At 48.9% G+C, this 13,799-nt stretch overlaps 1 protein-coding gene across 3 annotated transcripts in view; it reads right to left on the bottom strand.

Moving 5' to 3' along the window:
- The window catches only part of DPP6 (dipeptidyl peptidase like 6), an 851,682-nt gene that overhangs the window by 700,935 nt on the left and 136,948 nt on the right, over window positions 1-13,799 (bottom strand). Inside the window, exon 1 of one of the 3 annotated variants that reach the window (XM_049642146.1) lies at window positions 5,481-6,079. The exons of 1 other annotated variant lie outside the window; for it this stretch is intronic. In XM_049642146.1, coding sequence (XP_049498103.1) covers window positions 5,481-5,717 — 237 coding nt within the window. In that variant the 5' untranslated portion in view covers window positions 5,718-6,079. Of the gene's footprint in view, window positions 1-5,480; window positions 6,080-13,799 lie in introns of those variants that run through there. One more of the 3 variants, XM_049642148.1, reaches the window with a different exon arrangement.

Below are 13,799 nucleotides of genomic sequence, written 5' to 3'. Positions count from 1 at the left end.
TTCAGCAAGCACTGACTTTGCTTATGTCATGAGTCTTACTTCCTTCAATCTAGACAATTTCCCAATTATGACTACATTCTCTGTGCTGAGACAGTAAGCAAAATTTTATATAATTTTGTTACAGATGTATTGTAATTTCAGCAAATTCTTTACAGACACAGAATTATATTTTTAAAACTTGAGTGATTATTCACTTTACCAAAACATTGACAGCGAGACTGTTTTAGGCAGTAAACACTTCCTATGCATTTAAAATACGTTCTGAAGTACAAAAGCTAAACTTTTCAGGACAAGTACTATGTCCAGCAGAGTGCTAAGACATAGTTTTATATGGCATTAAACTCATAAGGGGACCTCAAAGGTTATCTGGTGAAACATCTAATATAAAAAAAAAAAGAAACAAAACCATAGAGAAAATGTCATTTTTACATGATTGCATACGTGGTACACCATGCTGGGATACGGATGAAATGGCGACACTATCACAACAAATAAAGAGATTAGGAAGAAAGGTATCTAGAATAAGCAGACGTAAAGAGAGGAGGAATGTTAGGGATACATTCCGTGCAGCTGTCTTGTCGCCATCGCAGAAATGATGTAAGGTCTAGTTGCTTGACATGTGGAAAAAAAGCTCAGAAGAGAGATCAAGATGGTCACCATCAAGGTCCTTCTAATTCTACAATCCTATAAAACAGAAAAGAAAAACACCTTCAGAAGAAATGCGAGGGGATGTATATTAGAGGACGGAAGCTACTTAGCCATCTTCTAATACAGAAGCTGTAGGATAAGCTCGGCTCCCTTTACCTTCATTCTAATTTACCTGAAATCTAATTTATCTTTAGAAGGCATGAAAGGTAAAGAATAGAATGGTGGAGGACCAAAACTGGGGAGCATAGGTTCTCCCACCCTCCTACATTAAGAGTAGGAGGAAATGATGTACCCAAGAACTCAAAGACCGAGTTCAGAAAGAAAGAGACAGGACAGGAATTCAAGCCGCATCAGGAAAGACGTGCAATGCAAAAGTCGGAAATGCAGGGTGGTGGTCACCAAGACCAGGAGCTGTGACAACAAAGGCTGAAGAGGAATCACACAGGGCAGACTCCCGATGACGTTCTCTGTGTGCAGCTTCCTCAATGAGAACGGTAAGATTCAAAGTCTGCCACCAAGAAAGACAAGGAAAAGAAGACTGCTGGTGATATGCAGGTGGAATCAGTTGTAGACTACTTGATTGAGAAGTTGGACTAAAAACAAGAAAGAAAAACAGGACAATAGCCAGACCTGGCAGTAACAGACCAGTGAGGATGGTCTTTGTGTCTGTTTGCAGGCAGAGAAGAAAGAACTGGTGGAGAAGGGTAACATCAAGGGATAATGTTATTAGTAATAGCAACAACATATATTCACCGAAACGGGACGAATTCCACTGCTCGGCATATAATAGGACCTACTTTGTAGGCACCGCCGTTATGAGGAGTGAGATGGCGATTCCACCTGTCTCCTCCAGTCAAAGGTCACTTGGAGCTTCATGTGATATACCCCACGGATGATCTGTCGATGACGACACTGAGCACTGTCAAATCACTCATGAGAAGAATGGGACCAAATCGGTAGTTGAAAGTTTTCGTCTTTTCCTCATGTATTAGGAAAATGATGTGAAATTAAATATTTAGAAAATTAACACTGGGGCAGAAGAACAAACATAGGCAGGGTAAAGAAACATCATATCTGTACAGCCAAACTACTTAAAACATTAAAATCGACAAATACCCATCAAAAATTCACAGGATGCTGACATCGTAGCAGTGAAAACTCAAGGTGGAGAGAACAATGGGCTGGTTGCTGGAGAACAAGCCTCATGCTGAAGATACCGGATAATGAAATTGGCCCTGTCAGGCTGACAGACATCGTAAGTCAGGGGACTGATGCTCAGTGCCTGCTTTAGCCAATTTGCTGTTTTAAAATCCCGTTTGTCATCGTGTTTGTATTGTTAGGAAATCACGTGTCAAAGAACACGAAGAATACAGGAACATACTAATGGGGCCTCAACAAGACTACTGCCTAAGCCCTACGGAGTTCTTTAAGGAATAAAACAAACAAAAAACAAAAAACATGCAAGCAGGGGCAACACAAAATCCAGTATTTTAAAATCAGTCACAGTCACAATTTCCTATTGGAAATTACTTAAATTCCATTAGAAGTCACTTCTTGCAACATTTCCTTTAAGAGTCGACTTAATTTTTAAACCTACAAAATGAATTTTAAATCAAAATGGCTATTGATTCCTCAGAGGGGTTACCCAGGTAATTGACTTTATGTTTAAATAAATTTAAGATTGATGAGGAAACTCCAATAGAAAAGGTATTCTGGTTTTATTCCTATTTCAGAGCTAACCTCACATCCCAGAACTGACCCATCCAGCCAAAGCAGGCTTTTCTCTGGTTCCGTGGAGGGGGTGTGGTGGTGGTGGGGGCAGGGGGGTTGTGAAGATAGGAAATGCAATACTAGTTAATTACCTGCTGTACAATCTCAGCATTTGATTCATCTCTACTAAATCTTGTGACTACCGTAAGTTTTATTTTGGTGGAAATTACTTATTTTTAATCATATTCAGGCATGTGTGCATATACACAGAAGTCAAGAATGGGACTTTATTTCCCCCTTTTTGGATGGAGGGACAAGAGGCACAAGGCCCACTGGATTTTAAAGGCATGCTGTTTATCATGGTCTCCGTGACCATGGCGGGAAAGCTGTTTGTGTACCACGGAACAGCCTTCCCTGACTGACAAGCCACAGGAGGGCTATAAAGGCCGCAGGCTCTAGTGTGAGGATGTGCAGAAGGGGGCCGCGGCCATGCTTCAGCACCTCGGACAGCTCCCGCGACCCACAGGCCAGCTCCCCAACTGCTGAAATCAATGTCGTAAAAGGCAGGGCCAACATGCAAAGAGTAATACGTGATTATGATTCCATTATTATATACGTTCTTAATTACATGCATGTCTTCATGTTTACATTTGGGTGGAAAAACGACTGCTCTCAATTCTTTCATCTTGACAAAGCTGGTATCAAAACAGCAGTTTTTACATCTATCTTTTTAAACTAGTAGTATCTCAAGCAAAATGCACCTGCCGTTCCTGAAGGAAAAGCGTTTTAATATGTACACCTATCTTTTTGTAAATTTTAAACATAACTTTTCCAAACTGAATAACATTTCTGAGAAAAGCTTTCAAGAATTTGATGCCACATTTAGCTGTCTCATTGATTTCATCATACGTTTTAGATATATACATATATTTATACGTACTTCATAAGGACACTATATGTACGTACACTATGTTTATACCTGCACCTACATATCACACACACAATTCTGAATTTTCCAGGAAAAAACACTGGTGTCAGGTCTTCCTGAATTTAAGTCAGATACACGGGTCAGAGCCACATCAGCAGAAATCCTCTTCAAATGTTAGGTCCCCAATTTGCTCCCCAGTTCAACCCTTTTGCTCATCTGAGAAACGGTGCTAGGCATACATCAAACCGAAAAGAAGGAACTATAACCAGATGCTCCAAACTAAGAAGAAAGAAAAAAAGAGAGGAAGATGGGTGGAGATCATCAGAAACAAAATTCAGAAACCACTGCCTTTCTTTCCTCCTGGCGCCACCTAGAGCCTATCCAATGGAAACTGCACTGTTCTCACTCCAAGCATAACAATTCAACAGTTTTAAGTCAGACAGACTTAAGGCAAAAAGTGCATAATTTCTGTCTGCATTGCAGTTCAATTGTCTTCCCCAAGATTCTCAGTAACTAAATCCTCCAGAATTTTTCACCAACCGCCCAAAAACCCCTCCTCAGAGACTTCTAGTTCCTTGAACCAGATGCCTGAAGAATCCACACATCTCCCGCAGGACCTGACCCACTGAAGTGAGGGACATCTCTCTGCTTGCTATCTGTGTAACCAGGGGAGTCTGGAAATGATCCAAAAGAAAATAGGAAGGTTGCGTGCAAAATCTGATACAGGCTGTGGTGTGTGCATGTGTGTGCGTGTATGGACACAGACTACACTTGCCACAAACTTCTGTCATCCCTATCAGTCTTCACATCTTCCCTCCGTAAAACAAAAAATGACCAGTGACAACAACAAAACCTCAGTGGCTTTTTTTCAGAATTGTCCCTGTGAAAGCCCTTCCCCCCAACCTTGCACTATTAAAGAAAAACCAAATGGTGAAGCAGTGGGACCTGAGACAAGACATGTTTGAGTGACCTAACAGCCTGCTCAGGGCAGGGACCGGTACTGCCCTGGGTTGTCAGGGGAGGCTATCTGAGAGGCTTGTGTGAGGACCTGTGCCCAGGTGCACTCAGGTAGCAAACTCCTCCAAGGCACACGCAGCGGGTTCCACGACACAACGCACCCTGCTTATCCCCAGGGGCCGGAGCAGCTAAGCTACAGCTCTCCCTGTCAGTCCCAGAGCTTGTCTGGGATTTTTCTCTTTTCCCCAGGGAAGAGAACATCTCAACAAGGGCAGTTGCCTCTTTTTGTGGTCCTCCCCGGACATCTGAATAGCTAGAAGGGATCAACAGAGGTGGCTGGACTCATCCATCTAAGCAGCCCGCTGGTGTCCAGCCTGAGTCATCGGTTACTAAGGTGATATGCAAATCCAACCTATGAAACCCAGGCTTTCAGCCCAAGAAGAGTAGGAAACAAGCAGAAGAAGAAGTTTTCTCCTAACACAGGTCTAAGGTAGAGCTATTAGTCCAAGCCTGGTCGACAGAGACAGGCAGGGCCTGACTCCCATCAGCAAAAATTGTGCCGGGCCCCGGAACAGGACGCTGGGCCTCGGATGCTAGTGTTTTGCACCCCCTGCCAAAAGGAAATCACCACCCACACGATCCGCACTGGAGGGGAAAGTGGCCTGGAGAGGGGAGAAGTGCAGGGCACGTGAGTAAAGGGACAGCAAGAAGGAGGTGAGGAGGGCGCAATGCATAGATTGTAGTGACAGGTGGGAAGCCTGGGACTTCATCTTCCCCAGTCTTAAAGCAGGGGGGAGAAAAAAGGAAGGAAGGGAGAGAGGAAGGGAGAGAGGGAGGGAGGGAGGGAGGGAGGGAGGGAGGAAGGAAGATCAAGTTGTAATCGCAGACTGGCTGAACTGTCGCCTTAGGACGCATACCCCTGTACAGTGACAACAGACACCCACACACCCACTGCCACCCCCAGCCTTCCCCCATCCCGGCAGCGCAGCCCCGCAGACGCTGCTCTCTCAGGCACCAACTCCCGGCCGCCGCCGCTGCAGACCGAGCCCCGCTTCGGGACGGCGGTGACCGAGATCGGCGCCGGCGCCGAGGAGCGAGCGCTCCCGGGAGGCAGAGGAGGGGAGGGGAGGGGAGCCGCGAGGGCGACCCCGACCCTCGCAGATGCGGAGCGCACACGGCTCCCCGAGCGCTCGGCCCCAAGCCCCGCGCCGCCCCCCACCCACCAAGATGCTCTTACGTCCTCGTCGTCACCGTCGCTCCGCGCCTGATACTGGAACCGGGGCCGGCCACCCGCGCCGCCGCCGCCGCCGCGCTCCCGGGGCGCCGCCGCGGGCGCGGGGACTCCGAGGGGCTTGGGCCCCGCGCCGTCCTCCTCCGGCCCCTGGCCGCCCAGGAGGTGGCTGGCCTCCGGGGGCGCCGGGAAGGAGCGCGAGGTGTTGATCTTGCCCGTGAACCTCTGGTAGAGCGAAGCCATCGGTGCCCGCGCCCTCGCCGGCTGCCCGGGGGGGCGTTCTGCGCCGCGCCTTCCCCTCTCGGGGGCCCCGCTCCCCACCCCCTCCGGGGGGGAAAGGGAAGAAGCCGCAGAAGAAAGGGAAGCGGCAGCCGCCGCTCCTCCCGCGCGCCACTCTCAAGTCGCCGCCGGGCGACTGCCTGGCTCGGCTCCTCCGCCCCCTCCCCCGGCGGCTCGGCGGAGCCGGGGGTCTGGGGGTGCGATCGCTCGCTCGGTCCTTTCCGCTTTTTTCAACTCCCTGCCACGGCCACGGCCGGCCTAGTCAAAGGCACCGGAGGAAGGAAAAAAAAAAATCCCCGGAAAACCATAAAGGGAGGGAAAATGCCTAGGCCCCAGAATTGGCACCACCTAGAGACGGGAGAACAGCCAGCGCGGATCTCCGCGCTCCCCCACCCCGGGCCCTCCGCGCGGCTCCTCCTCCCCCTCCCCACCGGCCCCTCCGCGCGGCCGGGTAATGGCGCCCGGGTGGCGGGGGGCTGGCGGCGCAAGCGGGGTGGGGGTGTGGGGGGCACGGGGGGTCGCGGGGGCGGGCCGGGGACCGGGCGGGGGCGTGAGCGCGCCAGGGGCTCAGGGCGCTCCGGGCCCCGCCGGAGGTGGCGCCCCCGGGTGCGCGGGAAGAGAGCGCGGAAAACGCGGGGGGCTCGGGGGGGGGGGGGAGCGGGCACTGAAGGAAGAGCAGAGCCCCGAAGGCGCCCATCCTCGGCGTGGGGCTGCGCCCTGGGGGCACACGCTCGAGCCCCGCGCAGCTGCAGCCTCGCCCCCTTCCGAGCGCTCCCCCTCGGGGTTTCCTTCCAGCTTTCCACGCCTAACTTGCAACAACAGCGGCCAGGACCCCTCGGGCCTGGGGGGCCTAAGTGGGGAGAGGGACGGCAAACAGCAGGGCTGGAAGGGAGGGGCTCAGACACACAGCTTTCTAAGGAGCCCTCGTTGCTTCCCAAACCAAGCTCGTCTCCGAAAACAGATTCATTTTCCTCGCCTCCCCCCTCCCCCCCCCCGCCCCGGGCTCAACAAGAAGGGAAAGGCAGGGTCATGGAAAGCGAGGCAGGGGAGGCCTGGTGGAAGGCTCCCGAGCAACTCAGTGGAACGTTCCTCCCTACACATCCCAACCCATTGGTGTCCATCGCGAACTCCGTTTTCATGTTCAGTAAACAGAGCCAGAGGCTGAGGCTTCAGGGAGGCCAGCAACTTCTCCAAAGCTTGCTCCGCCCCCTCAGCCTCCGACTGAGAGGAAGGAACCCGGGAGAAACCACACCGAACAGGGCGCCAGGCTCCGGGTGCGCATTCGCGCGTCTTGCTGCAGTAAGACGTGCTCCAGCGCCCCTGTGTGGAAACACACCAGCATGCCTGCGCGCCCGGCTCCGGCTCCAGGCGCAGGCTGCTTTCTCCCCGCCCTTCCCTGGGGCGGATTGCTCCTTCGGGCCTCGGGGAATGTCTCCCTCCTTCACGAATCCGCGCCTCCGGCTTTCATGAGGATCTGGGGGCTCCTCCTTCTCGTCTCGTCCCTACACCCCCTTCCCTTTTGTTTGCAGCCCCTCGAGATGGGACAGATGGGTCCCAACTTGAGCTTCAGCCAAAACTCGGGCCTGAAACTCCGAGGGGAGGGGACAGTTTGCACCTGCCCGCTTTGCGGTGCCTTCCACATCATCTTCATGTTCACATTCTTCCTGGACTCAGTGGCGGCCCCTGCTCCACCTGGGTTTTCATGACTGTTTGATCTACGTTTGGGGGGGGGGGGGGAGGCGAGGCCGGGGCCAGTGAGGCCATATATCTGGCTCATCAGCCTTTGTTGAGTCTCAATCCAAGGGGATCTCCTGGCATCACTGCCGGAGCCCAGATACCCCTGAGAAAGCCGTTGCCTGGTCCTGAAATTGCTTCTTCCCACAGTGTCCTTAACTAGGGGGGAGAAACCGGATGCCGGTGAATAAGCCTCCTGGGAGAACATACCTTCTGGTCCCTTCCACACTCTCCCCAAATCAACCCAGTGGGCAGCCTTGTTTTAGTTAGAATTTATACCACACCCATCCTCTGCTTAGGGTTTCCCTGCACTATGAAGAAGAGGGTGATTGTGAAAGAAGTTGAAAGGCACATTTTTCCTTTACGCCACCGCGAAAACAAGTAAAGCCAAAATCCCAACAGCTAGAGGTGCCCTGAACCAGCCAAAGGCCTACGGTTCAGGCAGATGTCCCGCCCACAGGTCCAGGGTGGCAGAGCGCGTCACCGGCCCCCCATCACTTTGAAGACAGAGGCAGCAATTACTAGAGCCATGAAATGAAACTTTAAAAGTCATCACATTTAGGTAAAGAGGAAACCTTGCTGTCATCCCCCCTCCCCCGGCCCCAGCTGTGCTTTTGATGGGAGGAAGCTGCCTTTCCAGCAGGACTTGAAAGGAAGGTTCGTGCTGCTCCCTGAGGCATCTAGGTCCCGGACCGCCACTAAATATAGACGCTGCTAGGGGCTTACTTTTGTAATATTCCTATAAAATATGCATGTATTTATTCACGCAGACTGTGAGAAGTAGCATTGCATATTTCTTGTACTAACATTGTATACAAAATACAGTACTTATATGGAAATAGCTCGTGTATCACACACAATACTTCCTAGATGTATGCATATCGACGAGAACAGGCTGAAACTGAGGTACGGAAGGCACATGTGTCCCTCACTTTTAAAAATCACTGTCCAGGGGCGCCTGGGTGGCTCAGTCGGTTGAGCATCCGACTTCGGCTCAGGTCATGATCTCACAGTTCGTGGGTTCAAGCCCCGCATCAGGCTCTGTGCCGACTGCTTGCTCAGAGCCTGGAGCCTGCTTCAGATTCTGTCTCCTTCTCTCTCTGCCCCTCCCCCGCTCACGCTTTGTCTCACTCTGTTTCTCAAAAATAAATAAAATGTAAAAAAAAAAAAAATTTTTAAAAATCACTGTCCAGTGATCTCGTAGGTATTCAAATTACAATCTGCTCAGCCTTAGAAATCCTAACTAAATGATTAAGACAACATAATAAGCAATGTTGATTTAAAATTACTTATAAAATGGGGTGCCTGGGTGGCTCAGTCAGTGGAGCCGCCAACTTCAGCTCAGGTCACGATCTCGTGGTTCCTGAGTTTGAGACCCACATCTGGCTCTGCACTGACAGTTCGGAGCTTGCTTGGGATTCTCTCTCTCTCTCTCTCTCTCTCTGTCCCTCCCCCACTCACTCACATATATACATGTGTGCGCTCTCTCTCAAATACATAAACCTTAAAACATAAAAGCAATTGTGGAAAATTGCAACGATGGCATTTCGTGTTTGTGACACAGAATTAATTCACTTATTGCCTTCAATAACGTTTTCAGAGCCCCATCCCTCAAATAGGGGGGAAAAAGTCTGAAGAGGGGCAAAACTTCCCAATGAGTATTTAAACACTGGAGCGTCTCAGAAGGGAACAGGTCAGTAATTGCCTCCACTCACCAGTCAATGAACGCCTTCAATATGCTATATTGAAATAGTTTCCATATCTGCCTACCGGATAAATGTGGGAAACTGTTTTTGAAAATATTTCATGGATTCTTTCATATCAAGATGTGAATACTGCTTAAAACCATGCCCACTGACCCATTTTTTCCCACCGAGTTACATATGATGGGGTTTCCCCCCTGTTTATTAAATAAAGGCGTGAGTTGTGTTTGTTTCTTTCCCCTGGAACCAAATTGCAAGACAAATATGATAAGTCACTGGAATTAAGGAGCTGCTGCAAAATTTGGGTGGATGGTCATTTTTTAAATGACAAGAAAGGGGACTTTCTGGTCCACGTGCAAGCTAAGCATTGAAAAAAATACCAAAAGTATATTGAGTTCAGCAGGCTAAGCACGATTTTGATTAGCTAAGAGGTTTTCCTATTTCTAGGAGAGAATTACATCCTGGGGTTCACTTTCTCTTTCTCTGTGAGGAAAAGGAGAGCAGAGCGCTATTCACGATTTTTATGCCTTCCAAGCCCTGAGATAAGAGGAACGAGATGGTCAGCAGCTCACGCTCACGGCAAGGCTTCCCTAAAACACTGGACATCGGTATCTACTAGGTATTATCACCTTGTACTCATACCACCGGGGAGAAACAAAACAAATACTTGGATAGTTTGAGAAAGTACAGTGCTAAATGCATAAATACAGAGCCTATTTCCAGCCAAACTCTCTATATATCTATCTTTAAAAATATATATTTTGGGGGCACCTGGGTGGTTCAGTCAGTGAAGCATCGAACTTCAGCTCACGCCATGATCTCGCGGTTCGTGAATTCGAGCCCCATGTCCTGCTCTGTGCTGACAGCTCGGAGCCTGGAGCCTGCTTGGGATTCTGTGTCTCCCTCTCCCTCTGCCCTTCCTCCACTCATGGTCTGTCTCTCCCTCAAAAATAAATAAACATTAAAATTTTTTAAAGAATAAAATATATATATTTTTTGGCCAGATGCCTATCAACAAGGGTCTGCATAGCATGACCTGTTTACAAATTTCACAAACAGGAGGTGTCTGGCACAAGAAAAGGGACTGCTTAGTCTCGGCTCTTAAAAAATACAAAATTAAAATATGCCCGGGGTTAATTTTGAGGTTTTTCAAGTTGATATCAAATTGGTACTTAACAATTAATATGTTCTAAAGAGAAACATTCATTTTAACCCAACAAAAAGGCTTACTCTAAAATTAATAAATTTCGATGTTAATCTCCCTACGGCACTTGAATTTGCATTTTAATACAGCCATTACGCAACTGTACATTTTGTGCACGCTACCACAAACCCTTCTATGGGCAGCTAACCGCCGTCACAGGGCACCTGCAAACACACAGCGTCAATCATCAGGAGCCTGGGAAGCCCACTGCCAAGTCGGCACAACGGCTCCGGATTCAACTCAAAGGCTGGTGTCAACCTAGAGAAGATATCTGTTCTGGCCCGGTTGGGTGGGGGGCTGGCCCTCCCTTCCTTCAGGGGTGCTCCCTCTCGCCGGCCACCTGTTGCCCCTGACATCCTCTGCTCTCCATCTTCCTTTCCTTCCTTCTTGTTCGTGTCCTTCATTCCTGTCCTTGCTCTGGGTCAACATCAATAGGCTGTATATATATATATATTTTTTTTTTCTACAAATTCCTTGCTGCTCACTGAATATTTATAAAATACTTATAGGAACTTATAAAATAAAATTATCCAAATAATCGCTTTCCCTCCCAGAGGAGGCACCAACCTCTGTGTGGTCACATGTCCTGATGACACAGCAAGAGCCTCCGCAGTGTTTTCCGAGGCTCTTAAGGTTTTTGGAGCGTGAGGCTTGGAAGAGTCTGTTGTTTCTGTTTGTCCCCGGTGATCATTTGAACCCGATGTCGTTATCTGAAATGTCTTAATTCACACATCAAGTATTATTAGATTAAGAGGGCAGTGACTTCTGCTCTGAAATGCCCCCAGAGCTTCCCGCCCTTTGTAACCAAGCACTCCCCCAGTCTAATGAATTCAGTTAAATCTGCTTCCCTTTAATGTTAAAGTCATGCTAATGAGCCTCTGTAATTCAGTGCTTTCAGTGCTCGCACCGACAGAGGTGATGACTGTGTTCTAGAAGAAGGGAAAGCTTTTATCTGTGCTCTCTTGCAACCAATGACAAGCATTCTGAAATTCCGAGGCCAAGTCCGCTTTGGAGGCTCCAACCCTCACATGGGACTTTTGAATTTATGTCGATGATCATGACGATGATGATGATTTTGCATCATGTCACCCAAAAGGGTTTTTCGGCTTTTACTTGAAAGCAACAATGGAATAGAAAAGGACAGAAAGAAACCGCGTCATTCAAATGCACGGTCTTCTTTGGACAGTGGAAAACGGAGCTAATGCTGAGTCATTTAATCCTTCCATGAACATTATACTCATGTGCAGGCCAATGGAAACACAGAAGATTAAAATAATCTGCCTCCACTAAAAACGATTCCAGTTATAAAACGGAAGGGGATATGGTGTGTTCCTAGAATGCACGACAAGACTAAAATTGAGGGAGGCTGAGTGTGAGGCTGATGTAATCCAGCCTAGAAACACGGGGCTGGTCAGCCAGGAATAGCAAAAGGGAGTAAGACGAGCCCAGTTTCACCGGCTTCCAGGTTCAGGTGCTGCATTTGGATTCAAGACCCAAAGAGGGAAGAGAGGAGAGACTTCCTGTGCGTAGCAAAGACCGATGGTGCCTGGGGAAATCAAGGCCAGCAGCACCTGCTAGGCAGGCCAGGTCCTGAGAGCTGCCTGATGGAGTCTGAAGAACTCTCCTACAGAATCACTTCCCTCACCATCTTACCGCACGTCAAAATTTACCAGCATGAAGGCCATTCCTTTGAGTTCAGACACGCCTGGAGCAGCATCAATAAAAAACAATTAGCAAGCAGCCAGGGCCTGAGTGAAAAAGAAAACCAAGCAGCCGGGCAAGCGCCAAGAAGACAAGCCACGCCTTCAAGTATGTGATGGGACAGTCTGAGCAGGAGCGGCCTCCTCCAGGGCATCACTACATTCCCAAGTTTCTCGGTCAAGATGACTCATCCTGGAGATGAGAAGCGGCTATTCCCACATTCAAAACTGGGACAGACTGGAATGCCGCTCAGCAAATATCTCCTCCTATCCCAGGGCCCTTCCAGTCGGGTACCCTAAACTGCCGGACTGACTCGCTTTGGCCACTGGCATGTGAACGGACATGGCACAGGCAGAGGTTTCGAGGGACCTGCACGGCCTGCCCGAGCTCCTTCACTCGGGTGACCCGCCATACAAGAACATGTCCTGGCCGCCACGTTGGCTTGCTCTCCACAACAAACACATCTGAACCCAACCCACAGCTTGGAGTCCGGTCCAGCGATCAGGGCGCGCAAAGCAGAGCCAGCTCGCTGAGCCCAGGGCGGCTGGACCAAATCACAGGTGACCCGCAGGAATCAATAACCTTAGAATCAATAACTGTTGTAGAAGCCATCAAGTTGGGACGATGTGTTGTAGAGTACGCTTGTATCATTATTAGCTCACTAAAACCAAACCCAAACCCACGTGTGGCAAATGGTAGAGCTAATGTTCGTGTTCACTGTGAGCATTTCACCCACTTATTCAGTCAATATTTGAACCCCTACTAGGTGCCAGTCGCTGTGCTGTGTTCTAGGGACGAAACGATGGACTGAAATACACATAGTCTTTCCTTTCCTACAGATTACAGCCAATATCCCAATATCCCTCACAGTGAATCAGGATTGAGGCTCTAAATCACATGGTCAGATTGATAATGACTTCCTTTTGTGAATAAATGCGCTTTTCTCAATTTCTTGCTCATTCTGGTGCATTCACAGCCCTTCTACTTTTATTAGAAAAAGACTCTTAGAAAGAACTAGATCACAAATGTGTTCATAATAATGCCCTAGTTATTTATTGTAGGAGCGCTAAGTGGCGTTTTCAGTCCACTCAGAGAACTGTCTCTAGACCAACAGCACAAGGATCATCTAGGAATCTGTTAGAAAAGAAAAATCTGGACTCCATCCCTAACCTGCTGAATCAAAAACTCAGGACTAGGGCCCTGCTACCTGTATTTTAATAAGTCCTCCAGGTCATTCTGGATGCAATGCTCAAGTTTGAGAAACGCTGGACTAGAATAATATACTCGAACGTTTTTCTAGATGGCACCCAGGTGACCTCAAAGATTCTCCCAAATGTTTGCTTTTTTTCCTGGGGAATGGCTTTCCAATCTAAAGTATTTAACAAGGATTTTCCAGAGGGTAGGAAGTTCTTGAGAATGCACAAGCCTGTCTTCCTCATTTAAATAGAGGTTATCTCAGCAGATCAAAGTCGAAAGAGAATGGAGTACAGTTGGCCTTTCCAAGACATTTTCAGAATGCTGTTTCCCCCTTGAATTGAGCTGTTTAGGGCTCATCTCAGGAAGAAGGTAGTGGCCAGAAGGGGATTGATAAGGCAGACACCAAAGACAGGACCAAAGCTAAGACACCACGCCTGCTGGGGCAGATCTCAGAGACACTTTCCTTTATGCAAGCAAGCAAAGAGCATCACCCCCTTGCCAGAATAT

Source organism: Panthera uncia, chromosome A2, assembly GCF_023721935.1.
Source record: "Panthera uncia isolate 11264 chromosome A2, Puncia_PCG_1.0, whole genome shotgun sequence".
Taxonomy (NCBI): Eukaryota; Metazoa; Chordata; class Mammalia; order Carnivora; family Felidae; genus Panthera; species Panthera uncia.
Note: the sequence above shows the minus strand (reverse complement) of the source record. Positions and strands in the feature narration are given on the sequence as shown.